Below are 27127 nucleotides of genomic sequence, written 5' to 3'. Positions count from 1 at the left end.
ATAACTTTGTCTTTAGATTATAGCAGTTAAAGCAGAATCTTGTTCCCCTGAATATGTTTCTTGCCTTTCACAACAGATGCAACATCCAAAGCGTGTTCTGCTTTAATGCTGATAATAAGTTTAAATTGCAAAACTGGCAAGTATTGATTGCTCCTTGGTCTGATGGAAAGGGGTCAGAAGGAAATTCTTTGATTCTGGTCTGTTTAGTGAATTAATGGAAATAAAACTTGGGGAATGTCCATCTCTTTGAAAATGTGCAGCACACACTACATGACTCAAAACAAAGGGAATCCCACTACAAGTAGAGTCTCTGAACACAAGTGTTATAACAGGATATAACAATTTAAAAATCTTATGCAATGGTCTGATCCTATATAATAGATATCAGTCGTGAGCTATGTCATTGCTTTCAGCAAGGACAAGATTAGTTCCTAGAATGGTGAATGTCAATGTTATATTTGTTCCCTCCTCTTTGTATTCTTCATTTGCCTTCAGAATACAATGCACATATCTTAATTTAGAAAGATTAATTAATTGGAAGCTAACTACAATTCACTAGAACAATGCAACTAGAGATACCAAGTTTAGAATATTGGCTGTTGGTGGAGCACAGTGTTTTCTGTAAGAGGACCATGTGTACAAAAGTCCTTGTCAGAACCCAAGCCTGACTGTCTAGGTTCAAGGATAAGGCACCCTCGTTCTAAAAAGCCTTTCCCAGGAAGTTCCTGTTAGCAATTTGACCAATAGCATCACATTGTATGGTATTGTGATAATATATGTAAAATGTTATATCTTACCATAAATCAAAATAATTGAACTGTCTTGTTTAAAGCAGAATCTTGGTGCTTCACAAACACAATATTTTATGTGGTTCAGACAGAGCATCTGAACACTAAAAAAGCTATTATGAAAAGAAAATAGAGATAAAGTGGGTGAGATAATATATTTTATTGGACCAACTTCAGTTTCATCTCTGTGTAAGTTTGAAAGCTTGTCTTTCTCATCAATAGAAGTTGATCCAACAATGGATGATACCTCTCCCACCTTGTTTCTCTACTATCCTGGTACAGACACAACAACACTATAGACATGAAAAGAAAATGTCATCGATAAGTAAAATCAACAGTGGCACCTCGTGGTCAGTTTAGGAATATACCTAGTTGGAAACTACTTTATAGCCCTCCCTTTGCACCTTTATTTTTGTTGAATTTTCAGGATGTTTGGTTAAGAAAATGTTGGTAATACAGCAGACAGTGAGGTAACCTTGTCTAGTAAGGCAAAATTGGAAAGTTTAAAGGCAACTCCTGTAAGAAGCTGACTCAATAGTGATAGTTGTAAAATACATATATTCCAATAGGCAGGCTTAAAAGAACAAATTTATCTAGTTGTCCTTGTATAATTGTACTGCTTACAAAGATCTAGAAGTATGAAATTCAATTTCCTCAACAACAAAATGTGGAATCATATTGATCATTTTGAGACCTTGGCACCAGTAAAGGTGATGAGGACAGCACACGTTGCTGCCTTGTCCTTTGCTAAGGGCACATCTGCAAATTTGGCATGGATTTGCATATCTTCCAATCCCGTTTTCAGAAGAGTTTTTTTGGAGAAAAAAAAAAGCAGTCTAGACGTGGTTCTTTCGGGGAAAAAAAAACCTTTTTTGAAAGAACCCTGTACACCTCATTTTTTTTTAGGAAGAAGGGTTCTTTCAAAAAAGGGGAGGGGGGGTTGAAAGAACCGTGCCTAGTTTGCTTTTATTTTCAAAAAAAACTCTTCCGAAAATGGGATTGGACAAAGATATGCCAATTCACACCAAATTTTCATATCTTCTTTCGAAAGCCACGGGCATTCTAGACGTGCCCCAAGAAAGATGAGGGGAAGAGTGACAAAGAGTTGCAAACAAAATCAGTGGAGCTACAGACAAAATGGGAGGATGAAAGCAAAAGACATGGACACAGACATAGAAGATAAAGAGTGCATGATGGTTGGAGGTGGTACAGGATAGGTCAGAAAAAAGGAGGCCAGGGAAGGAGGGTTGGGTTCTGGACAAGCACATTTTTGGAGGTAAAGCTCTAAATCCTGTGTGATCAAAGAGGCTAATACAACAAATCCAGGAAGAGAGAGCATTGTGTATGCACAGTCCGTTTAGGAAAAGAGAGCCTGAATATAACAGAAACTCTGGTAGCCTAAACTGAAATACAAAGGCCATATGTTTGTAGGCTTTTTTTTCTCGGTTGATATTTTCTCATTGTGGGCTGAGGAAGCCGCACATACCCCCGTCCCTACTGGTTGTGCACCAAATGCATGACTACTATAAAAGGGGACAGCCCAACTCAGTCTGGGACGACTACTAGAGAGGAAGGAGGTGTGTTGCTGGCTCTGACCTGTTAACAGCTAAAGCCCTGGACCATGGAAGTCAGAGATGCTGAGATCTAGGCTGATACCCACTATCTGTAGATACCCCAAGGAGGTCTGAGCTATTGTGAGATGTAGCAGTTGAGGATCTGGAGACCCTGAGGATGTACAGTGCATTAGCTTTGCCAATAGTGCAAAGAAATGTTTAAACTTGAAGCAACATACTCAGTCCCTCACCCATCCAACCCTTTTTTGGCTTTGCAGACCATGAACATTTGTATTGGTTTTTGGTTTTGTTTATTTCAACTTATCCACATTGTGGGCCTAAACTACTAATTTGATTATTTTTAAATAAAGATTTGATGAGAATTTAGGGAGTCAGGATGTGAATTATGTATATATACCCCAATAAACCTGTAACTAAAACAAATTTCAACGATACTTTTGATATTCATCTGAAACAGATCTTTGTAGATTTTACATTTCAGTAACACCACCCTAGAAACACGTGTTGCAAATTATGTATGTGTGTAAAACAAAGGCCATGATGCATGTCTCTTAATATAATACATGGTGAAAAATAAACAGTTTGTCACCGCTAGTTTAGGTTTTTCAATGAGGACACTAAAGGTTAGAGATTCACATTCCTTTTTCTGTATTAAACAAATACCTATAATATCTTTCCTAATATGTAAGTCCATTGAAAGTAGTCTATTGAAAGTGAACAACTAAAAACAAGTTCAGGCTCTGAAATGTTTTGAATATGCTTTGTGTATTATAAAATGGTCATGCTTTCCATTTTTTCCTGTCCTTTTGTATTTTCTTTTTACACAGACTGAATAGATTCCTTAATTTTTCCATGAAGACAGCATTGTTCAAAGTGAGAAACTGGTACTAGAAACGGGAAAGAGAAGTGAAAAGCCAGTGGCCATGGGAAATGCAGCAATTACATTTATTGGAAATTCTCCAGGCATTACATGAAAAAAATGGATATATGTGAAAACAGGAAAAGCACATAAAAAATCATGTATATCTGAACACCCTTGATCTTGTAATACACTGTAGTACAGTTCCCTGGGATTAGTTCTGTATATACATATTGGCTAAAATTTACCTTGAACTAACTGCCTTTTCACTTGGCATTTTTCATTCTGGTGCAATGAAATATTATTGAAATACCAAGACAGATTGTATGTAATTTTATACACAGTATAAGAGCTTGCACCCAACTCCAATAAGAAAGATAAATACAGTAACTGAATGAGTACTACCAAATAAGAAAACTACTGTGGAAATAAAATTAAACCCTGCAGCAATGAGTAGCAAAGCAGTGATTCTGTTGCTTCCCTCCCCTCCTTGAAATTAACATAAAGCATTGACATAGAAAGCAGTTACATTCAACATTTGCTTTCTAATCAATCTTACATGTAAAAGACACTTTGCTGAATTTGGCACTTTGCTTGATTTTTATACTTAAAAAAAACTGCCTGGACTATAGCATATATGGTAAGATAACATGATCCATTTTAACATTCAAGTAACAACTCAGACATGAATTCCAAAATACATGTCTACTACATACAAACAAATCTTTTTGCTGATTTACACTAATCACAATTGGCTTTTTCGGATCTGTAGGCATCTTATTTATTGTCCCTTGGTTGGCATACACAGACTCAGAAAAATAAGTTTACAAAGAAGTGGTGGTATCAGAAAATAGGGCTAGCCTGAAAGCATTAAGCTGCACTTATAATACCTCCTTTCAAAGGTGTGTTTCAAACTAACGTTTGAAACTGAAAGGTACATGGCATTTCAAGCCTGGCTAGCTAATTCTCTCCCTATACACTTACACAGCACAAGCCTCAAAGTTTCCTGGTACGTCTTTTTATATGATGTATATAGGGATTCAGAGCTCCCCACTTCATTCAGTGCTTCCTAAACCACCCCTCCCCCCAGATTTGCTGTACAACTGTTTGGGGAGTCAATGAACTGTTTGACAACAGAAGGTCTTACAAGGTTTCTTAAGCAATTTGAGAACTCTCCAGGTTTAAACACATTACCACATCATTTCACCTGCAGGAAATTAAGCTCAAAGTACAGACCACTCTGCAGTCCTATGTCCTTCCTTCGACTCTTACTGTCAAACTCATGGGGTAGGAGAGGCAGGAAGTGAGCTAACAGCCATTTCTCGCTCTTGCTTTTACATGACCTTTCAGTCTTTTGAATTCTTTAGGCATAACTGTGACATAATGCCTGCCAATTTTAACAGGCAGGCGGGACTAACTTTCTGATTGGCACATTTGAGTCAGTGTATGGCATTATTACTCTCACCATAAGAGCCACATAGTGACAGTCAGCCTCAGTTATTGTTATATTTACACATCAGTGACAGACACACAAGTTGACACAGAATTCCACAAAATATGTGAAACATGCTATTCTTTGGAGAAAAAAATACATTCATCTTTTTCAAGTATTATTCTCTATATAAGACACGTTATCTTCATTTTGCTAGACAAAAAGATATGCATCTAGAGTGAAATTTTAATTTACCACCACCTTGCCTTTCATTATTGAAATTCTGACCTTTTCCTTTAAATCACCTCTAAATATACAGCTATTTGTCATAATTAAATGCAACAGTCCTTTATTTCCCAGTGTGATATATGTACAAACCATTACAAAAATCTATTTTAATAACCTGGGATTTGCATAATGAGAATGACACAGCCTATATACTGCTATGAGTCCCAGCACTGGTTTTTAGCCAAACTATCACCTGCTGCTTTCCGAGTTCCTTTATAGCAGCATATATCTCTTTTCTTTTCCTTCATATTTGAAATTATACTGCCTGTAACTCTTACTTATGGCTTATTTCCTTGCTTTGTTTTATTGTTTGGGTTAAAGTTTACTTCCTTTAGGAGCAGTTCACAGTCAGACAGCGCTTCTGCTGGCAGGTATTTACTTATTTGCTCTACCGTCTTTTGATATACCATCTTCTCTTGTTGCAGTGACTGGATTAAGCTCCTCATTTCGTTCTCTCGGGACAATATGTTTTCCAGGCTGGATTCCAGACTCTGAATTTTAGCATGAGCGATCTGTATGAAATAGTAATAACATTTTACTTTACTTTCTAAAAGATTGAGATTAAGACCTTTATTATCACATGTGGTTGTACCCCATTTGCCTTCAAACAACTCATGAGCATACTGCAAAGATCTGAACAATTTATGAATTTTGTGTGCATTTTTTCTGTATGTATCTTTACAGGCTGAAGGTTTTTGTCTTCTCTCCTGTGCCTCTCTCACACTAGACTGAAATTCCAAGTGGGGAATTGCTAATGGAAGGTCATTAAAATAGGATGGTCCTGTATTAAAATACAAACATCCAAGCCAACAGACGGGCTCCATCCAGGAGAATAAGTTTGCCCAGAGACAGACGGACTGATAATGAAGGCACCTGCCATGGGCAAATGATCTGGGATGATCTGTGAGTCACCTGACAGAGGAACTGAAAGGTTGTAAAAGGGAAGGAACTGATCTACTTGGGGTCTTCAGTGATCTGCATCAACTCAAGCACAGGGAAGCTGCTGCAGGAGTCTGAGCAGGCAGCAGAATCCTGAGTACCTGCACAGAGATCATTCTAAGCAGGAAAGGTAACTAGACTGAGGGGCACTGTTTGTTGCTTTCTAACATACAAAATAAGAACTTCTTGACTGGGGAAGCAATTAGGCTGTGGAACAAATTTCCCATGCCAAGTTTCTAAATATTAAAAAAAAATCAATTTCTTAAATGACACAGAAAATCTCTGGTGGCTGAATTCTTGGAAAAAGTGAATGCATGGTGATCCAGTTATATTTGGCTATTTACCTGTAGCTTCTCCAACAAATCCATGTTCTGCCTCTTTAGCTGACTGTTGGCCCTCTCCAATTTCTCCAAAGGTTCACTGTCATCACAGGGATTCAAACCTTCCTGCAGCTCATCCTGTAGTACATGGTACTCTACTTCATAGGCATGAAGCTGTTTGGAAATATCCATCTCAAAAACCTACCAGGAGAGGGAAAACAGAGTTGTGCTTAGAAGAGGAAGCATTAACTTCATTTGGTTAATTGGCAATCTGCTTGCTTTACTTAACATTTTAATTGCTATCTAGCATAGATTTAATTGCCTCAATTAACAGGGTCATTATTTTATAGTGGTCATAGAATGAGAATACCATTTGAGGCCACCAAATGAGAACACAGCTCATTCAATATCAGGTTGTTAGACTCTGCAAAACTGTTCTGCTGACTCATCCAACAGTCAGACCATGCAGGTATCTGCTCTAACTTAGAAATATAAAAAGGTGGGGAGAAAGATTTTCAAAGATAGAAGTAGGAATTAGACACTCATCTGTAAAATGGAGGGGATTGCTTTTTCCTCCTCAGAGGGTTGTGAGGATAACCACATTCAGGATTGCGGGGCTCTTGCATATTACAGTGATGGGGACTATATGAGCACTTAATACATAGACTATTCTTGAAATATGGCCTCATGGAGCCCTTGAAATATAGCCTCATGGAGGCTCCAAAGTAAGAGTGGCAAAGGCTAGGTTGACACCAGTCTTGAAGGAGAAAGTCTTAGCAACAGTCTGCTAAGCAGAAAACTCAGGTTCAGACTGATGTTTGCTGTTTTTCAGGAGACTCAAATCTAAGCAGGTCATTAACAACTTCATTAACAATGAAGTTCATGATGCTTTAATACTCTGTTACTGTTTTGTCTTATTGCTTTGTATTACCTATTGTTAGGCATAATAGGAAATATACATACCAATTCAATGTCCATGGGGATAGCAAGGCTCTTACATGATAATCCCAACCAATGAGGTCAGGAATTTGAGAACCATGCTTAAAAGTATATTAGATGAGAACCGATAGGTTGTGGCATGGATTGGCTAGCGTTGTTTTCTGGGGAAAAAATCTTTCCCTATTCATCAGGGAAATTGTTAGCAAGAACCCCGTCTGAATGGGTTTATCAATGTGAGTTTAATCAAAGTGTTAACTGGATCCTAAGGATTTTCTAAAATTTTCCCCATGCTTCAACTAAGGCTACTCTGAGAAAACAAGACAGTGCTTCTTGTTAAGATACAAGACTGGGACCGAGACTTCATTCCCAGTTTTATCCCAATCCTCAATCTCTGGCTCTGGAGGTGGGTACCTTCTCCACTGCATCCCTGGAGGAGCCCCCCAGCCTCCCTACATTCTGGTCCCCCCTTATCCATCCTATGTCCCAAGGGTACCAGGTCCATCCATTGCCAAGCTGGTGGTGGCTGTCTCAGGAGAGGGGGAGGGTCCTTTGGTAAAATGGGAATAATACTTCAGTGTGTTGGGACAATTAAGCTTAAAAGTTTTTTAAGCATTCAGCTGCAGCCTACATGAATTCCTAGATAAATGAAGTCAGAAAATCTTCAGATTAGATACAGCTCTGTCTCTCTTATCAGTGAAGACTGAGTTTTTCCAGTGACTATTGTCTCAGACAGGAGATATCACTTATTATAAAAAATTTTTTGAACTAACTCTTGGTTAGTGATGGTTCTTGATCATACTAGAGGCCATCAAAAGTATAAATATAGATAGGATTTACAGATTATGTGTATAGTCCAGAAGACGACTTCTTGAATTTAGCATCATAGCAACTGAGGGGGGAACCAACTGATATAGAAATTGAAGTAAGTGACTTTTCATAAGCAGAGACCCTTGTATTCATCTTAGGGTTAGTATCTTATAAATAAAATTACACAAGAAATAAAGGGGAAAAACAACTTCACCTGAGTAATAATCTTTTCCATTTGAAGACTACTCATGTCTGGGATAGTGCCTTTAAGAAAATCAACAATATTTTCAAAGCTTTCACATTCCATTACAAGTGATTCTTGGCTGCTAAGTAGACTCAGAGCTACTTTAAATATGACTTCAGTTCCTTGAAGAAAGATAATGTCTAAAACAGAAAAATAATTATTGTAAATGCATTGAAAAGAAGGATAAAAAATTGTTGGGTTAATTTTGGTGCTGGGATACTTTCCTTTACCTTTCTATATTTGAGCAGAAGTAAGTTAAGGAGGGAAATGAATGTAGGGTCCTTCTTAATTTGAGTATTTTATTTTTATTATTTAGAAGAGACCAATATTTCAGCATCTGGTTAATAAAGACAAAAATGTACAAAACTTTTACTACCTTTTTACAGATACAGTGCTTTCGGGGGAAAAGTCTGTATATTTGTTAGATAAGCACACTTTGAAGACCTATGAAGTGTGACAGTGATGTTAAAATGAGTTTATTTTTATAAAATGTGTAACTGCTGAAATTTTCAGTGGTTACATGTTTAAACACAAGGGGTATGTGGTAGGGATGTTAGATATTAATTCAATAATCATGTCACTGCACAAAATCTTAGTAGTGACATGATTATTCGATAGTCACTGGGGATGGGGATGGCAGACAGTGCACTCCTGGCCCCACTCCTGGGGAGTCCCCTTGTCCTCTCTGTGCTGCAGTGTGGATGAGCAGGGGGCTCCATGGGAGCTGGTACTTGTGGGAAGACAGCTTTTAAGTCAGCCCCCCATGAGCACCGGCTCCTGCCTATCCCACCCTCACATGGATGCCTTTGTGGGAGGCAGCAGCACTCGTGGGGTGGAGGGGGTCAGGCAGCTTCACAGCATGCTCCAGGAACTAGCTTAACAGCTGGCTCCCATGCATATCAGTGCCCACCTGCCCCCACGCTGCTGCCTCTTTGGGAGGTAAAGAGGCAGCAGTGCAGTAGGGAAAGCAGGGCTCCATGGTAGCCGGCTCCCCATGAGCACTGGCACATGCTCCTTCCCACCATCCTATTACATATGTTGTAGTAACCGTATTAAGAACAACGCATATTGGTAATTTAAAAAAAACAAACGTACATTATTGGGGGCTGATCATTAAACACTAATAAATGACTATTTTATCCTGCTGGTTTCAATGTAGTCAATTACTACCTCATTACTGGAAGTAATAGAAGCTCTTTAAAAGACTAAAAAAGCCTATTTATCTCAAAACCCATGCCAATGCTTTTGTGGTCTATAATTTAAAGCCCTGATCTGCAATCTGATCTGCTGGGCAGATCCTTATGTCTGTATGGGATGATTGTCTGGCCCCAATGAAGTCACTGGAATTTTTGCCACTTGCTTCCAAGATTTCACCCAGGGAATCTCATTAAGTAAGCTGTGCTCCACAAGGTTCAGGAGTTTGTCTGAACAGATGAGATTGCAGGAGTGGGGGTTAAGACTCCTAATAGGAACATTTTTTATATAAATCCAGAAGATACATTTCCAGAAGATATATTTGTGAGGAAGACACAAGAAGTCATTCTGCTCTATTGTGTGCTGATGAGGCCTCAATTGGAGTACTGTTTCCAGTTCTGGGTACCACATTTCAAGGACGATGTGGAAAAATTTGAAAAGTCCAGAGAAGAACAACAAAAAATGATTAAAGGTCTAGAAAACATGAGATATGAGGGAAGACTGAAATAATTGGGCTTGTTTAGTTTGGAAAGGAGAAGACTGAGAGGGGACATGATAGAGGTTTTCAAGTATCTAAAGGGTATCACAAGGAGGAGGGAGAAAAATTGCCTAGGGAGGTTGTGGAATCTCCATCTCTAGAGATATTTAAGAGCAGGTTAGACAGACATCTATAAGGATGATCTAGACAGTGGTTGGTTCTGCCGTGAGGGCAGGGGACTAGACTTGATTACCACTCAAGGTCTTTTCCAGTTCTAATATTCTATGATCCTGCTATATTTATTTAGGGAACAACAACTTATGATCCTCCCTTCAAAAAAAAGGCAACTCTTAGACTTCAAAGTCTATTGGAGCAACAAAACATGAGAATGGTATTTCAAAACAAAACAAGCCAGAGTTTTTATCTTTACAGAAGCAAAATAGTAAAAATAAACATGAATATAATGAAAGAAAGAAGTATTTAATGTTCCCCGTCATTACGGAGAAATAAATTAACCAATACCCAATTTTCTAAATTGGCCCCAAAATAGGAAATAAAATGTAATTACAGTCTATTTTTGTTCTAAAAGCAAAAAGAGAAAAAATATAGTGTGAGGCTTAGGGAAAATAATTTGAAAACAAACAAGGTGAAAGAAATTAAGCAGATACTTTGAATAATGTAGGAATTGAAAAAAATGGGAATAAACAGAAATGGTTCACAAATGCTAGAAAGGAAAAACTGAAAGCAGTTTTCTATAGATTTAAGAGAGAGCAAAGTATGTGAGACTATAGTACAGTTAGAAAGAAATGAGGAAAATGTATCTATATATCTGTAGTATTTTTGGACAAATTCTTACAACGACTGTATGAATGAAAAGTGATTTCTGAAAATGAAGAAACTTGAAATTATTATTCCTAATCTATTAATGAGATAAAGAAATTGCTCACTATTAACACGCTCCTATAAACACTATCATAAGCAGTTCCTATGAAGTTCTTTCAGTAAACATTGACCTGTAATGCATCAGATCTTAAAAGATTATCTAAATAGAATATGAAATGTACTACAGTTGGAAGCTGTTTAATTTTTAATACCCGTATAGCAAAAATACTCATGAAATCAAAACTGAGTATAGTGTTCACATTACTGGATTCAATGGCTTACTTTAATGAACTCTACAGAAAAAAATGGTGTGCACTGAAAACCTATGGTATCATATTTGTCTCCATAATAATACAATTCAGAGTTTAGATGTCTCAAAACTATACATATTGCTCTTGAATAATCCTATGCAAAATACCTGTATCACTGTTAATGAGTTAAGTTTTTGCTGTCTACTTGACATTTAAAAACAGTGAGACTAAATCTACAGCAATTAAGTTTATGCTCCGTAAGAATTTGCTGTTTCCAGTTTTTCCTTCAGTTTAACAGCAGTCACTCCGACTTATTTAAAAAATAAACTAGGGGGCTGTCCCCCGGGCTTGTTATGCTCACCAACCCCTCTCTTTCTGGCCACGAAAGCAGCCAGAGAGCCTGATTATGTCATTCTGTGACACAGAAGGAACATTTTTTTTATAGAGAGAGAGAGAGAGAGCGAGAGAGATAATAAAATCCAATTGTGACTGACACTGGAACAAAGTCAAAAATATTCCAATGCACTTTTTTCTTACTTTATACAGGTTATTATGCTACTTACTACTGCAATAAAGCACCATCTCTTACCAAAAACTCTGGCTACAAATCCTAATGGAAACTGAGAAGCAAACAATGTGAGAAACCAGGGTGCAGCATAGAGACTAGGGCTGATTTCATTCTCTTCAAGATGATTATAGAGGTCTCTGTGATAGTCATGGAGGAGTCTTGAAAGCTGATACATCTGAATCTACAGTAAGTTTGGGAGAGAGAAAGAAAAATGTTGAGTTTGTAATCAGTTCACAATGTATTCCAGGTGAAATCAACCCCTGTACCGAAGGCCCAATAAAGTGGACCTTAAGCCAAGTATAGGTCTGTTGTGGATCCTCTTACCTTAGAGTGAATTTCAAACTCTGTGAATTAAAGCCAAACACTTGAAGGAAGAAGGAGCAGTTTGAACCACACCATTTATTATTGAAGTATCAGCTGAATTCAGATTCCAGATTTTAAGGTCAGAAAGAACCATTATGATAATCTAATCCAGCCTCCTGTATATAGGGCATAAAACCTAATCCAGCAATTTTTGCACCAGATCCAATTACCCTTACTGTTAAAAAACTGTACTTTATTTCTGATTCAAATTAATCTAGTGTCAGCTTTCAGTCATTGCATCCTGTTATGCTTTTGCCTGCTAATTTTTTTTTAATTACCAACAGAAATTAATTTCCCCCATCTCTTTATGGTTATTCCTAGAAGGTTTAGTGGTAGCTACATTATAAATGTATGTGCAACACGGTACAATATGGATTTGAGATAGATGACTGATATACACTGCATGTATTTAACATAGTCTCTTCCAAGTGCCAACAGAGTTTAAAAGAGTGATGTGAAAAAATATTACATAAAATCAGCGTCAAAGTTGCTAAGAGAAAAGGTGAAAATACTGGTTTCAAGCCACTATTCATTGTTAATAATGATACTCTGCAGCAAATCATTTCCCCTTTTTATTTGACAGATTACTGCCCAAAGCAAGTCATGTGGCACACAGAATTCCTTTCCTCTCAGAAGATAAAGGATATTGATTACCTGCCCAAGTCTGTTGTTAGCTGTGTTTTACATGAATCTTATTCCTAAAGGAGGAATGACTCATCAGTTACTTTCCCATTTTTTTAATGTTTTGTGAATTGTGTTCTCCATTTGACAGTATCTGCTACTATTTACATATCACGCAACATCATCTACAAAGATCTGGATAGACCCCTTCTAGGGTTAAGGAGATGATGCAGTTTCCTCAACCATTATAGTCCTTGGCTTTTTCTGCTGAGGCTGTCAGTAAGGACCAGCTCAGATAGCAATGTGCAGGACAGAAACATAAAAGAGTGGACTTGATGACCTCCCAAGGTTCCTTCCAGTTCTACTATTCTTTGTACAATAGAAACTAGACAAAAGTAATTTCATAAAGACCATCAAACAGCCATCAAGCAGGGACTACATTCAGAGATTTTATTTTTGGTTTTAACCAGCGGCCTTGATCAAGACATCTAGAAAAGAATATACAATAGCATGGAAATAAAAAGACCAAATAAAAATTTTCAAAAGCATCTAAACAGCTGCCTAAATCTCATTTTCAAAAACTAATTTGGGGCCTAAATTTGCTGAGAGGATTAGATGTCGTACATCTTAACACTTGGGCATCCTGTCGTGTCAATGGAGTTCACAGTCCTCTTTAGGTATCAAGGTCCCTATACAATGTATGGGTAGAGGCCTAAAAAGGCATCCTCAGAAGCCAGGATGTAAAGGAAGGGGTTTGGGGAGCCTCCTGCTTCCTCCCCCCTCGTCCCCCGATGGTTTTCTGCCCCCTAGCTCATCTTAATCTGAGCCACAAATAGCTGACTGGTGGGTCAAAGGGAGATGCCTATCTGCGCTCATGATTTTTAGCCATGAGCCTTCCTCTCCTGGAGTTAAAAACGTAAGCCAAACCAGTTCTCTCCCACAAAAACAAACACTACAGAGAAACAAGCTCTATCCCATTAGTGGTCAGGGCATTCACCTGGGATGTGAGCGAGTAAGATTCACGTCCTTGTTCCAAATCAGGCAGGATGGAGATTCCAAACCAGCTCTACCACATCCCAGGTAACCACTGAGCTACTGGATAGATTGGGATAGATGGACACAGGCATGCCAGCCAGCCAGCCCACAAGATTCTTACCTCTGTCTTTGTGTGCAGCCCAAACCAGTAGCTATGCCTACTGGATTGGGGCCTGAGGACACAATAGGTGAGGGAATAATTAGCTGGAGAATCTGGATGGGGTTTAGGAATGACTTAGGGTTCTGAGCAGCTTATTAGCTGGGGAGCACTGCCAGAATTTAGGTTCAACATAGGAGAAAGAATGGATGGCTAAGAGTTAGCAACTAGCTTGAATCGTACTTAGCCATCCAATCTTTCTTCTAAATTGCTAGTTTAAAACTTTATTTTTGACTTTTGGTACACTTTTTTATTATTTTTAGTCTTCTGGTGCGCTTTTAGAAAGACTGTCCTTTTACAAAGTTTTTTTAATTTTTTTTTAACTTTTGTCCTTTTGGTCTTAAATCTAGTGTATTTGAAGTAACAAAAACTCCAAGGTCCATTTTGATATGCTTATATATTTTGAGCTAGGCTTTTCTACAAAAATTTTTTTGCTGTAGGTATTTATGTTTGTAATGAAAATCAGTTGTTGAGTGTAAGGGAAGGATAAAATAATCGAGGTGATAGATCAATTGCTTTGTGGTGAAAAGAAGGAAGGCTTCGAAGAGGCTGTAATTCTTCTAAAGCTTCTTTATGACAAACATTGTCACCCATTAATTTGTTTGCATTGATTTTGTCAATCTCTATGCCTTCTAAAGAATGTACTCAATTGAGCGCCACAAATGGTTGAGTTGGCACAAAGTACTGAAAGCCAAGATTGACAACTGCTCTATCTACCGTAGTTCTTTGTAGTTTGTGGATGGTGACAGCATAAGCGTGTATGATTGGAAGCATTTGCCACTCCACCAAGCCATATCCAAAGTTTGCTTGAAATTGACACGATTGGCTCGATTATGTGCTTTCCGACATTGCCTTTGAATTAATTTTCAACTTTAGGGATATCGGTTTTGTGAATTTGGTTGCGGCAGAAGTGGGGCCATTTTATATTGGTGATGGTGCCAATTTTGCCATTGACCAAGGCTTTTGTTTGATCAATATTGTACTGAAGCATAACTTTAGCACCCAGATGTATTCCAAATCTCTTTGGAATGCCTGCCGTTCAATTGACCTTTATTAGGATAGCTTGATAAAGGTTAGGTACTTGTCTTCTCTGCTCAATGAGGGTACCTTGCGCTGTGATTGTGAACATTTAGAGAATCGCATTGTCTAAACTGGACAAAACTTGATTATTGTGGTCGTCTACCATTTTACAAGTTGGCATGATTCTCAAAACTTTTCCGAGTGAATAGTCCCCTTGTTGTTGGCTTTCCTCACATTTACACAGTAAAATATTTAGCTGTTCCTGTGTGAGTTTTTCCTCTCAAAGATTATTTTAAATTTTGATAAATGTTGTATCCCCTCACTGTCATGTTTTCAGTCAATTCACAAAAGCTAAAGAGGTAGCAGAGATGCACAGCAGATCTCATTGAAACAGGGTGCTTATAAATGGGACTGCTTGATACTGGTGGAAGTTGAAGGAGATCACCGAAGAGCAAGATGTCAAGCCTCCAGCTGTTCCCAGCGTTGCTGGACTTAAACCCACCTCTCTGTGCTCCCCAGGCAAATGCCCTATCCCCTAAGCCACTTCAGAACTTTGCAGAAGCCCTTCCAACCCTTGCAATACAAATTCAATGCACATCCATATCTTTATATACGTTTACGTATGTGTTTGTGAAAGTTGAAAATCCCCTGACAGACAGACGAGAATGGTGGCCGTTTTATTATTATTAGACAATCTTTCTATTAAACAATTAGTAGTGACCTATAAATCCATCAATAATTCTTTCTATGGGAAAGAAATTTACTTTGATGTGTAATATTGTTCACATCTTTGTAAAGCCTTATGCACTTGAACTATTCAAGCTTTCTAATCCTGCCCAAAACCAAAAGGATTTAGTTTTAACTACATGTTCCATTTAATTAGCTTTCAATCCTCTGGCGAAATTATCTTGTATAATCACTTTTGCATATTTTTGTCTAAAATCAACTACTTTTCTAGGCTAATCACCTAGAAACTGGTTCTAGTTATCAAAAGTAATTTTTCTTTAATAGATGGAAAACAAAACTAGAAATGGTTAGCACTTTGCTTTAAAAAACAAAAATGTGCAGCAATGCTCTTCTTAAAAAAGAGGAATTTATGGATATATACGTATCTATTTGACTTCATAAGAATTCAGATGACAGAAGTTGCAACTGATAAAGTACTTTTCTCAGAAGAAGTAATTCTTTATTCCTTTTCACACTCTCCAGTTCATTATAAAAAAGATAACCAATCTGGAGTTTTAAAAAATAAGAGAAATATTCCTCCTATTTATGGTACAATTCCTGTGACTGGGGCCTGTCCTGCCCTATTCCCAGCCCCCCACACCACCTCCTCAGACCTCTCCCCAAAAAGGATCCAGAGAAATCCATTGTATTCTCAAAGGTAGCTAACAATGGGCTGCTGGTGGAGGGAGAGAAAAAAAATCTTAAGCCAGGTTTTGTTTATAGATTATTAGATAGCCATTGACAACAATATAGTGGTATGTGATTGCCAAGGCACTTGGTCAAAGGCAGTCAAAGATCTGCCACTTTCATGCTTTGTTGAAACTAGAGAAACAAAATAGAAGTTGATTTTGTGTATATCTTTCAGCCTCTATTTTCTAAGTTGTGAGTCTGAAAGGCAAACCTCCTGCTGACATTACTTCAGATTTGCAGTGTATTTACCCACCTGCTCCCAGGCTCTACATATTCTAAGAAACAAACAAACAAAAAAAAACCCAAACAGGCCCCACATTTCCTGAGCCAGAACAGACACTGAGAAGAGATATACAATGTCATCAAGCATAAGCCTGAGGCATGAATCACATCTCACACTATGGTCTTAAAATCTTCCTGCAGAAATATGGAAGAGACAGCTCCCGCTTAATGTCAAATTGGTATAGTCAAACACATGCAGTACTGGAGGAAGCTCAATTTGGAACTCAGACTTTATAGATTGTTTTGGAAAAGGCTGAAGTTATGGCTACATCTTCCTGTTGGTGGCTCAGACAATTCAAGCTTTAAAGGATAGAATAGGGTTTTGTATTCACTAGTTACAGCAGCATTCCATGAATTAAAGCACAGCAAACACCCAAATGCTTTTTTTTTTTTGAGCCATATGCAAAGACAGTTCAACTAGACCCATATCCACAGATGAGTGAGACAGGTAAAGACACAATTAGACTAGATCCTTTTCATAAGTTTCTGAAGCACTGTTTATAAGTGAAGGGTTTAACAGTGTGACCCTACTACTTTCAATACAACAAATCTATGTCAGGCATTAGTCATTCCAGGTAAGAAAATGAAAGCATGAACTATAAGACATATGTTATATGCTCTCAGATATGAACTGATGGTTTTAAATAATGGCTTAATTTGTTATATTCAATAAAGTCCCATAAAATTTGTTTAAAGCAACCAGTCGTGGCTCTCTGTGTTCTGTGTTATTGAGTTCTAATTCACCCCTAAATGTCTTCTAAGAGCTCAGGGTATGTCTACACTACCCCGCTAGTTCGAACTAGCGGGGTAATGTAGGCATACCGCACTTGCAAATGAAGCCCGGGATTTGAATTTCCCGGGCTTCATTTGCATAAGCCGGCCGGCGCCATTTTTAAATGCCGGCTTGTTCGAACCCCGTGCCGCGCGGCTACATGCGGCACGGGCTAGATAGTTCAGAATGGCTTGCTAGTTCGAACTATCTGTACACCTCGAATGGCTTGCTAGTTCAAACTATCTAGCCCGTGCCACATGTAGCCGCGCGGCACGGGGTTCGAACAAGCCGGCATTTAAAAATGGCGCCGGCCGGCTTATGCAAATGAAGCCTGGGAAATTCAAATCCCGGGCTTCATTTGCAAGTGCGGTATGCCTACATTACCCCGCTAGTTCGAACTAGGGTGGTAGTGTAGACATACCCTCAGTTAGCAGTGGAAGTATTGGCAATGCTGCTAGACAATATTGACCTCCCGTGGTCCAGCAAATTCATTGCTTCGGCACTGGTCAGGTCCCAAGGGTTTTGGACTAGAGACATTCAACCTGTATTAGAAAAGTGATTTGATGCTTCATGTGGAATATCCACAGGACTAATGTAACTGACCACTGGATGTCACTGTTGATCTAATTTGAGAGAGATTTTATTCAGTTCTAGTATAAAATGCTACAAGCAAGGTATAACAGGGCAGAAGTTGTGCATGTTGTGTACAGCTATGTGACAGAGCTCATACATCTTAGCTCATAACTCTGCTGCTAAGAATTTTAACCTCAAATCTGAAGACTGCCAGTTATACCTGTCATAGTGGTTTTAAGATACAGGCAAAGGTCTCCAAGAAATTAAGAAATTGAACCCAAATTGTTTGCAATGGAAGCAGAGTTCAGATCTCCATTTTCTAAGGTGAGAGCCACTTACTCAATGGCCATCTAGCTTCCTTATCAAAGGATCTAAAGTGTTTTCCATTTAGATGGCAGAGACTGAGATTGCATCTTCTCTCAATTAAGATAATTAAAAGAAAACATGCTGGAAGAATACAAAATAATGTAGAATGTAGATCAGGCACTTCTGTTTCCTCCATCTCAATTACAAAAACAAAGGAACGCTCCCTGTCATTGAAAGGCATCAAATGAAAACATGACTGGATTCTAACTGGATAATTTTATGGATAAAACGAAGAGCAAAAGATAATTGAAAGGATTTTTCTAAAATTGAAATTGATATGCTTCAAAGCATAAATCGAACAATAGCTTAGGGTTAGGAAGAAATTTACTTTATTGGCAAGTACTTCAGTAATTACTGAACAGGAGGTTTCTTGCACTTTCCTTACATGAATTTGGTGCTGGCTGAACGAGAGAATTTGCCAGACACGCTAATTCGAACTCTGGAAAATTGACAGAAGTAGCTTCAGTATTCTCTATAGTGTAGTCATACACTTTTTGGGGAAAAGCCGGAAAAAAGTGTCTAGACTGGCACGATCCTCCGGAATAAAGCCCTTTTCTGGAGGATCTCTTATTCCTACTTCACCTTTGAAGTTGGAAATTAACATGCCCTTTCTGAAGAAGGGGCCAGTGTAGACGTAGCCTTGATGTATAGTGTCAACAAATAATGTAACAAAATAGCATAGAGGCATTTAATCTCCACATTTTAGTTGAGATGTTCCTGTTTTACTCGCTCATTCTCTACATCGGGGTGGGCAATAAGCCAGAAGCGGTTCATGAGGGTTAGCGCCTGATGGACCACTACCACTATTTACCTGTGCCTGCCAGTTACAGCTGCTTACAACTAACTTCCACTGGCCACACACTGCTGTTCCTGGTCAATGAGAGCTGCAGGAAGTGGCACAGGCCGGACACCTTTCCCGCAGCTCCCACTGGCTGAGAACGGTGATTTGCGACCAACGGGGGCTTCAAGCAGCTGTACCTGTGAAGGTGCAGGTAAATAAAGTGGCAACAGCCCACCAAGTGCTAACCCTGGTGAACTGCCTCTGCTGATTATTGCCCACCACTGCTCTACATGAAGGCAGGGGCAAGCAGACAGATAAAGAGGATCATGGTTTATAGAATGGGTGGGTAACCTTTTTTGGTGAGGGAACACACATAAATGGGAAGAAAACCCTCCACAAATCCCCCCCCCCAAACCCTCTTACTGATGTGGTCCCATACTTCCCTTGCAGAACAGAGAATAGGGGGGTCCAAGCTAGAAGATTTTCTGTGCTTCAGCCCCGTGGAAAGCTGCGGGGAGGGGCGGGGACTGGGGAGCCAGTGTGGGCTCTCCAATGCTTTGGATGAACCCTGAGCCTTGGGGGCTGGATCCAGGCAAACCAGGAGCCGCATCCAGCCTCCAGGCCTTAGGTTCCCCATCCCTGGTTTATAGTGTGTTTTGGGAGTTGCTGTTTTTGTTTCCTTTGGTTTTTGAGGGGAGGGTAGAAGAATGGAAAGGAAAGGAAGGGATAGGTGAAAAGCAAAGTTTCCAAATGGAAGAGTATCAGATTTTATGACAGGAAGAAGTTTACAACCCTTAAGCTTCTTTTATCTACTTGTATACGGGAAAATGACAGAGATGGCTGGCAAGGATGACTATATACATTTTTCTCACTTCTAACACTTATCCTAACAAACTGCAATATTTCCAAGTATCAGAACACTAGCAGCCACTACGAAATCTTACTTCAGGTTCAAGTTCAGTGTGTTTTAGGAGAAAAGATCAACTTACCTGCAGTGACATCATGTCTGGCCTGTACTGTTTACGAAAGCCAAGATCATACATGAGGAATTTCAGCATTTCAAAGGCTTGCTCCTCACTCATGTGTAGAAGCAGTACTCCGGCCACAAAGCTGATACCCTGGCAATAACCCACTTCCTTGTCCAGCAAAGAATAAGCTTTCAGGAGATTGAAGAGTGACAGTTGCCCTGCTCCTAGCTGGGTGGAGAAGTAAGGATGTGTGGGGAACGTCCTTCCTAGTGGAAAAATAAGAAAAGAAAAGGTATTTAATTCTCAGTTCGTTTTGGAGACAGACAGAAACCCTTAAAACTCCTCTCCTCGATATTTGCAGAAGTTTCTCTTATCAATCCTTCCCAGAAAAAATCCTTAGATAGTTGGTCATACTTTCTGACTAGAGCAATACTGAAGCTGTAGTTTAGTAGATAAAACCATACCTTAGGTATTTTCAGGGCACCTTTTACTGTTTTATTTAAACACTGAGTAACTGCTATGCACTTTTTTTAAGAACCTCTCTTGATTTTATTATTATTTCTTAGAGTTGAAATGAATATATATAAGGGGCGAGGTTCAATTCTGCAACCCTGTTTTACAGCAACAAAGCCTGGCTTAAGCCACAGACTCTCATACTTTCATTCTAAGTTTCTAGTCCAATCGCTGGAGTCAGCCCAGATGAAGGCCATCACACTGACTCACACTAGAAGGTAATATTCTCCGCTCAGCAGCACCAAGTTTCTAATGAGGATCAGGACCTCATTGTTCAGGATGCTATGCAATCACATAGGAAGACAGCGACTTACAATGTAAGACAACTAACAAGCAAGATGGTGGAGGATAAAAGGAGGAAGAAGTGGAGGAGGGGGTTCAATTACATGCATTTGTATTAAAAAACAGGATTTATATTATCTAAGAGGGTGTGTCTAGACTACATGGCTCCATTGACGGAGCCATGTAAAGTAGTTTACTCAACATAGTCAATGAAATGGGGATTTAAATAATCCCCACGTCATTAAAATAAAAATGGCCGCCATGCTGTGCCGACAATCAGATGATCCGGCACAGCGTGGCAGTCTAGATGCGGCATGGTCGACCAGGGAAGCCTTTGTCGACCGCTCTGGTAAACCTTGTTTCACGAAGCATACCAAAGCAGTCGACAAAGGCTTCCCTGGTCGACCATGCCGCATCTAGACTGCCCCGCTGTGCTGGATCAGCTGACTGTCGGCACAGCACGGCGGCCATTTTTATTTTAACAAAGAGGGGATTATTTATATCCCCGCTTCATTGACCATGTCGAGTAAACTACTTTACATGGCACCGTCGACGGAGCCATGTAGTCTAGATGCACCCAGAATTATTAATTTTGAAGGTTACCCTGATCTCCTCTATTCTCCATTTTTATCTGCTTCTCTTATTTCTTTCCAACCATTAGACTGGTCCACAGCTTTCTTGTAAATCAGCCACACTACCTAGCCCTGTCCCTTCTTCCCACGGTCATGTTTTTCTTTTCATCTTTCAGCTTAAATCCTGCCCTCCCTCCTTAAGTCCCAGGGAATTTTATCATTGACTTCAACAATGTGGGAATTTCATCCTTCCAAGTTTGTGGTTCACTCCTGCCAATCCAGTACATTTTCCTCACCCCTCTTCAGTGAGCCTGCAAAATTATGTTCACTAAAAATCATGGGCAAGGATATGTCTACACTAGCCCCCTAGTTCGAACTAGGGAGGCTAATGTAGGCATTCAAACTTGCAATTGAAGCCCGGGATTTAAATATCCTGGGCTTTATTTCCATGTTCCTGTCCGGTCGCCATTTTTAAATGTCACTAGTCTGGACTAATTGCCCGCGGCTACATGCGGCAGTTAAACGGTAATTCGACTAAGTCCTTAGTTCAAATTACCTGTTACTCCTCCTGGAATGAGTTCGAATTAGGGGGCTAATGTAGACATACCCTAAGTGTCTCCCTTTGCAGATACAGCATGAATACCACAAACAAAGGAGCAGAACTTGAAAATCTGTCTGTTTGGTAAAAGACAGCACTAAAGGCAGCCTAAGCAAAATGTATGTTTGTGTACAGTAGCATCTTTGTTTCTGTGACAACATGGAATCCAACCCAAAACTTCAACTGAAAAAACGATGTTTTCCAGTCACCTCCACAACAGAACACAAAATACACTTCAGAGTATCTATCAGCCACCACAAATGTACCTAGATCTACAAGGATAGCATGTTGCTGAGCAGTCAGCTGTTTCAAGAGTTCTTTGTATGAGATGTTAGGAGGTTGTTGTTTGCTTGGCAGTCTATGTCTTACACGATGTTGTACAGCTAGAAATTGCCAAATTTCTCCCCGTCGGCTTTTTGGTACACCTAAAAATCAGAGGGAAGAGAAAATAAAGGCCTTAAGTGGATAATATTCTCAAAGTTTTCATTCATAATGGTGACTTCATAGCTATAATGCACTGGGTGACGCTATCTTTACAAAACAGATCACATACTACATATACAAATGTGAAAGATGGCACTAATAGCCCTACTTTGAGGATTTAAATTGAGCTTAAGAATTGGGTAGGGTGAATTTTACCTTGGGTTTGTCATGTCATCTTGATATTGTTTAAGTGTTAATCATAAAAATATGGAAGTATAAGAGCTCTGCAGTGCAGATCTGAACAACCAAATTGCCACTCTTTTCTTAAAGAAGTGATGGAACTCTCAGAACTCTTAGGGTACATCTAAACTACATGCCTCTGGTGACAGAGGAATGTAGATTAGGCTACCCGGCATAGGAAAATGAAGTGGCGATTTAAATAATCGCCGCTTCATTTAAATATAAATGGCTGCCGCGCTGAGCTGATCAGCTGTTTGTCGGCTCAGCGCGGTAGTCTGGACGCTCTGCGGTCGACATCAAAGGCATTTGTCGACCTCCCAGGTAAACCTCACCCCAGGAGGCATACCTGGGAGGTCGACAAATGCCTTCGATGTTGACCGCGGAGCGTCCAGACTACCGCGCTGAGCCGACAAACAGCTGATCGGCTCAGCGCGGCAGCCATTTAAATTTAAATGAAGTGGCGATTATTTAAATTGCCACTTCATTTTCCTGTGCCAGGTAGCCTAATCTACATGCCTCTATCTCCAGAGGCATGTAGTCTAGATGTACCCTTACTTAGCCCACAAAACAATGGTACATTAACCCTTGAGGTAGCCTGTGTACTAAGGGAGGGAATTTCCAAAAGCATCTACTTGATTTTGGAGCATTAGCTCTATGTAATGATTTTTGAGTGGGACTTGACTGCAGCTAGGTATGAGCCGCCCAGGCTGGGCAGACAGACTCATGCAGAGTGAGGCTTAACGTAGTGCACTAAAAAGATCACTATGGATCTTGCACTGCAAGCCCAACTGACCCTCTGGGTCTGAACTGAGGCAGCCAGCCTGAGTGGCCAATGAAACTGCAACACCCCAACTTCTAATTTTACCATGCCAGCCTAAGCCCCACTAGCAGGGGTTTGTCTACTCAGACAAGGAGACAGGCTCCCAGCTATAGTACAGAAATACTCATTGGGACCTATTCCCCCAGCCACCTAGCAAGTTTGAAATCTCACCCTAAGTTAATATACTGTATTCTCATTTGTAGAAGATAAATATCTTCTTTTAGCATTAAGACCCCGATGTTATGTTTTATAATCTTGTATATGCTAAATGCAAAATATTATTAACATGAAGAATATTTAATCTAATCTAATCTTAAAGCCACAAAACAAGAGCCCAGAGGAAATCCCACTGAGATGTAGGTTTAGTAATACATTTTGTTAATACCAGAAATTTGCTCATTAGGGGTGCTCTGAGTGAATTCACTGCTCACTAGCAGTGAACTATTAAGAAGTTTTAAAATCTGATTCTATTTTGTAATTCTTCATATTTTTCTAATACATGGATTTTATCTTGCAGTGATAAGCTATTGGTTCTTTAGGAACTAAGCCATTGGTGTGGAATTCTAGAGCAGATTCATATCTGCCTTTTCATGTATCCCTAACTTTAAGTCTTTACTGGGGTTTTCAGCCTTCATTCACATGTAACTTGCACTAATAGCGTAGTCCTTTTGTCTTCATGCAATAGCTAGTTCACAGAGATTTATAAGTCTAGTACTTACTTCAAGCTATGGATTTGGTCCTTGTGCTTGAATAACAAAAGCACGTGATTTTTGGTCCAGATAGTTCAGATTCAATTCCCATATATGGTACTGTGTTACAAATGGTAACCCGCATGGGAATTCTACAATAGCTGGCAAGCTCAAGATGTTTTCCCCAGTCAAATGTGTTGGCATGGATTACACATTGTGACCCTCTGCCCCCATCTAGTGACTAGTCCACATACAGAGGCTTTTGAGTCTGCTTGAGCTTTTCATCTCAGAGAATAGAGGCTTTTAGATCCACCAGTGCTAACATATCCAAGGACATCACCTTACATACAGTAGTATAGCTATGTAGCCTTCATAAAAACATAACGGCCATACTGGGTCAGACCAACGGTCCATCCAGCCCAGTATCCTGTGTGCTGGCAGTGGCCAATACCAGATGTCCCATAGGGAGGGAACACAATAAGTAATCCTCATGTGATCCCCCCCCCCCCCCCCCCCCGTCACCCACCTCCAGAGAAACAGAGGCTAGGGACACCATTCCTACCCATCCTGGCCAATAGCCAGGGCTCGACAAACCACGGTGAAATCCACTCGCCAGCTCTGCACTGCCCATGCGCTAGACTCGCAATGCGCATGCGCGCGCCACCAGTGAACGGGGTGACCAGCTGAAATCTACTCGTCACGGGAGAGTAGATACACTGATTTGTTGAGCCCTGCTAATAGCCATTGATGGACTTTCACACGATCTTTCGGCGGCACAACAGGACCAGTAGGCACAACAGGATCAGTCTATATTCTTATTGCAAAATAATTCAGTTGTTGTTTTGGGGGGAAAAAAGTAATGGATAATTTTTACTGATCTGGTGCTACTGGAACAAGCTTACTGAAGGCATATTTGGTTTAACTCATCTTAAAGACTAATAAAAAAGTCTCCCAAATGCCCCAGCCAAAACACATCCTCTACATACTAAATACCTTCTTTTAGGGTGATATGAATATCCTCCAGGTCACATCTGATTTTGGCACGGAAGTTTAATAATTTCTTATCCCAGATATTTATGACATCCTTCTGACATGTACCAACTTCAATGTAGTCCAGTTTAATTTTCCTTGACTGGAGTTCATCTCTGCTTGCTGGAACATAGAACATGAGGGAGAGCATATGAGCGATCATATCAGAAATCAAATATCTTAATATAGCCAACGTCAACATTCTGAATCTCTCTTATGTTACTGCATAGGACAGTTTGCATTAATTGATAATGACAGAAGATATACTTTAAATTAACTGTTTGACTATACCTCTATGGACACCACTCATGTTGCTGAATAACAAACATGATAAAGTCACATACCAAACCAATGTACAAGAAACAAGATACAATACAAACTCAGATGTGTTTCTTCCTATTCCCACAACTGCTTCTGTTAACTTTAGCAAAGTTTTGCTGAGTGAAATCAATATTCTGCAAACAGAATCCTGACAATTCTTAAACTGATGTTGATGCAAAGTAGAAAAGATCATCTGCCAGTATTTCAAAAGACATGATCCTGAGTTCTGCTGACAATTGAGAGGTATCAATCTTTCTGTGGCTAAATGTTAACATTTCAGCAACAAACAACTGTGCAAAGCTATTTATCAGATAATTTTTACATGATGTACATTGCACATTAAAATAGCTTTACTATGAGAAATCCCACAGACTTTGAATACTCCTTCTGGAACTGTAAGCGCTTGGTAAAGTTATTTTTAGGAAACTTCTCTTTTAAATGACAATATCATTTTGTGCCCAAGAGTTGCACTATTCATAGTGGTCCTCACATTATGGCAGTTTTAAACAGATGCTTCTCACTTTTTTTTAGCATCTTTTTGTCTCAACTCCATTGCTCTAATAAGCCATAATGGAAGATAGCAAAAAGGATAAGGATTCTTAATCTCCCATGCCCTATGATGCACAATAGGGCATGCAAAGCCAAATGTGTCTCAAACTAGTTACCCTCCCTCCAGGAATGGTCAGTACCCAATGCTTCAATGAAAAGTGGAGAAAACCCATGACAAACCTAAGGGGCTCGTCTACACTGGCCCCTTTTCCGGAAGGGGCATGTTAATTTCAACTATCGTAGTAGGGAAATCCGCGGGGGATTTAAATATCCCCCGCGGCATTTAAATAAAAATGTCCGCCGCTTTTTTCCGGCTTTTAGAAAAGCCGGAAAAGAGCGTCTACACTGGCCCCGATCCTCTGGAAAAAGCGCCCTTTTCCGGAGGCTCTTATTCCTACTTTGAAGTATCAATAAGAGCCTCCGGAAAAGGGCGCTTTTTCCAGAGGATCGGGGCCAGTGTAGACGCTCTTTTCCGGCTTTTCTAAAAGCCGGAAAAAAGCGGCGGACATTTTTATTTAAATGCCGCGGGGGATATTTAAATCCCCCGCGGATTTCCCTACTACGATAGTTGAAATTAACATGCCCCTTCCGGAAAAGGGGCCAGTGTAGACGTAGCCAAGATGATTAGAACACATGCATAAGTATATGCAGAGTCAGTAATTACAGTTGAGCCTGTTCCCCAATCTAGTTGCTGAATATCCCCAAGTCCTTTATAATTTGTTATCTTTATATGACTGAGAAGACCCAATAAACAATTCTTCTAGTTATCTGTATTATAGCAGCACCTATTAGACCCAGACATTTTCTGCTAGGCACAAAGCATTTAGGAGAGCTCCTACTCCACAGAGCTTCAATCTAAACTTGGGTATTGCCCTGGATTTTTTTTTAAAAGATTACATTTAGGGAACAGCAGTTCTTCAAATGAAAGAAAACCCTCCACTGATGTTTTTTATGCAGACTGTTGTAAAAAGATTTTAAAATCTCAGTAAGATGCAAGACCATAAGAAACTGAAATTCCTGTACTGCCAAAAAGGCATTAGATTCTGACATCCTTATTTACATAGAGTGGTGCTCTGTTCTACAACTAGACCCATTGAAATCAGGATTACCTGAGGAGTAGAGGCACTACTCAGTGAGAATAAGAGCTGCAAAATTAGACTTTTAAGAGATTTAA

At 39.5% G+C, this 27127-nt stretch overlaps 1 protein-coding gene across 3 annotated transcripts in view; it reads right to left on the bottom strand.

The window, feature by feature from the left end:
• Nucleotides 1-3293: 3293 nt before the first annotated feature.
• TBC1D4 (TBC1 domain family member 4) overlaps nucleotides 3294-27127 on the bottom strand; it is a 166280-nt gene continuing 142446 nt past the window's right edge. For all 3 annotated transcript variants that reach the window (XM_075918883.2, XM_075918884.2, XM_075918886.2), the window contains 7 exons: nucleotides 25048-25206; nucleotides 22149-22307; nucleotides 19939-20183; nucleotides 11585-11744; nucleotides 8161-8330; nucleotides 6225-6401; nucleotides 3294-5453 (listed from right to left, as the gene is read on the bottom strand). In XM_075918883.2, the coding sequence (XP_075774998.1) occupies nucleotides 5220-5453; nucleotides 6225-6401; nucleotides 8161-8330; nucleotides 11585-11744; nucleotides 19939-20183; nucleotides 22149-22307; nucleotides 25048-25206 (1304 nt within the window). In that variant the 3' untranslated portion in view covers nucleotides 3294-5219. The remainder of the gene's footprint in view (nucleotides 5454-6224; nucleotides 6402-8160; nucleotides 8331-11584; nucleotides 11745-19938; nucleotides 20184-22148; nucleotides 22308-25047; nucleotides 25207-27127) is intronic.

The sequence above is a fragment of the Pelodiscus sinensis genome, chromosome 1, assembly GCF_052426305.1.
Source record: "Pelodiscus sinensis isolate ZL-2025 chromosome 1, ASM5242630v1, whole genome shotgun sequence".
Lineage (NCBI taxonomy): Eukaryota > Metazoa > Chordata > Testudines > Trionychidae > Pelodiscus > Pelodiscus sinensis.
Note: the sequence above shows the minus strand (reverse complement) of the source record. Positions and strands in the feature narration are given on the sequence as shown.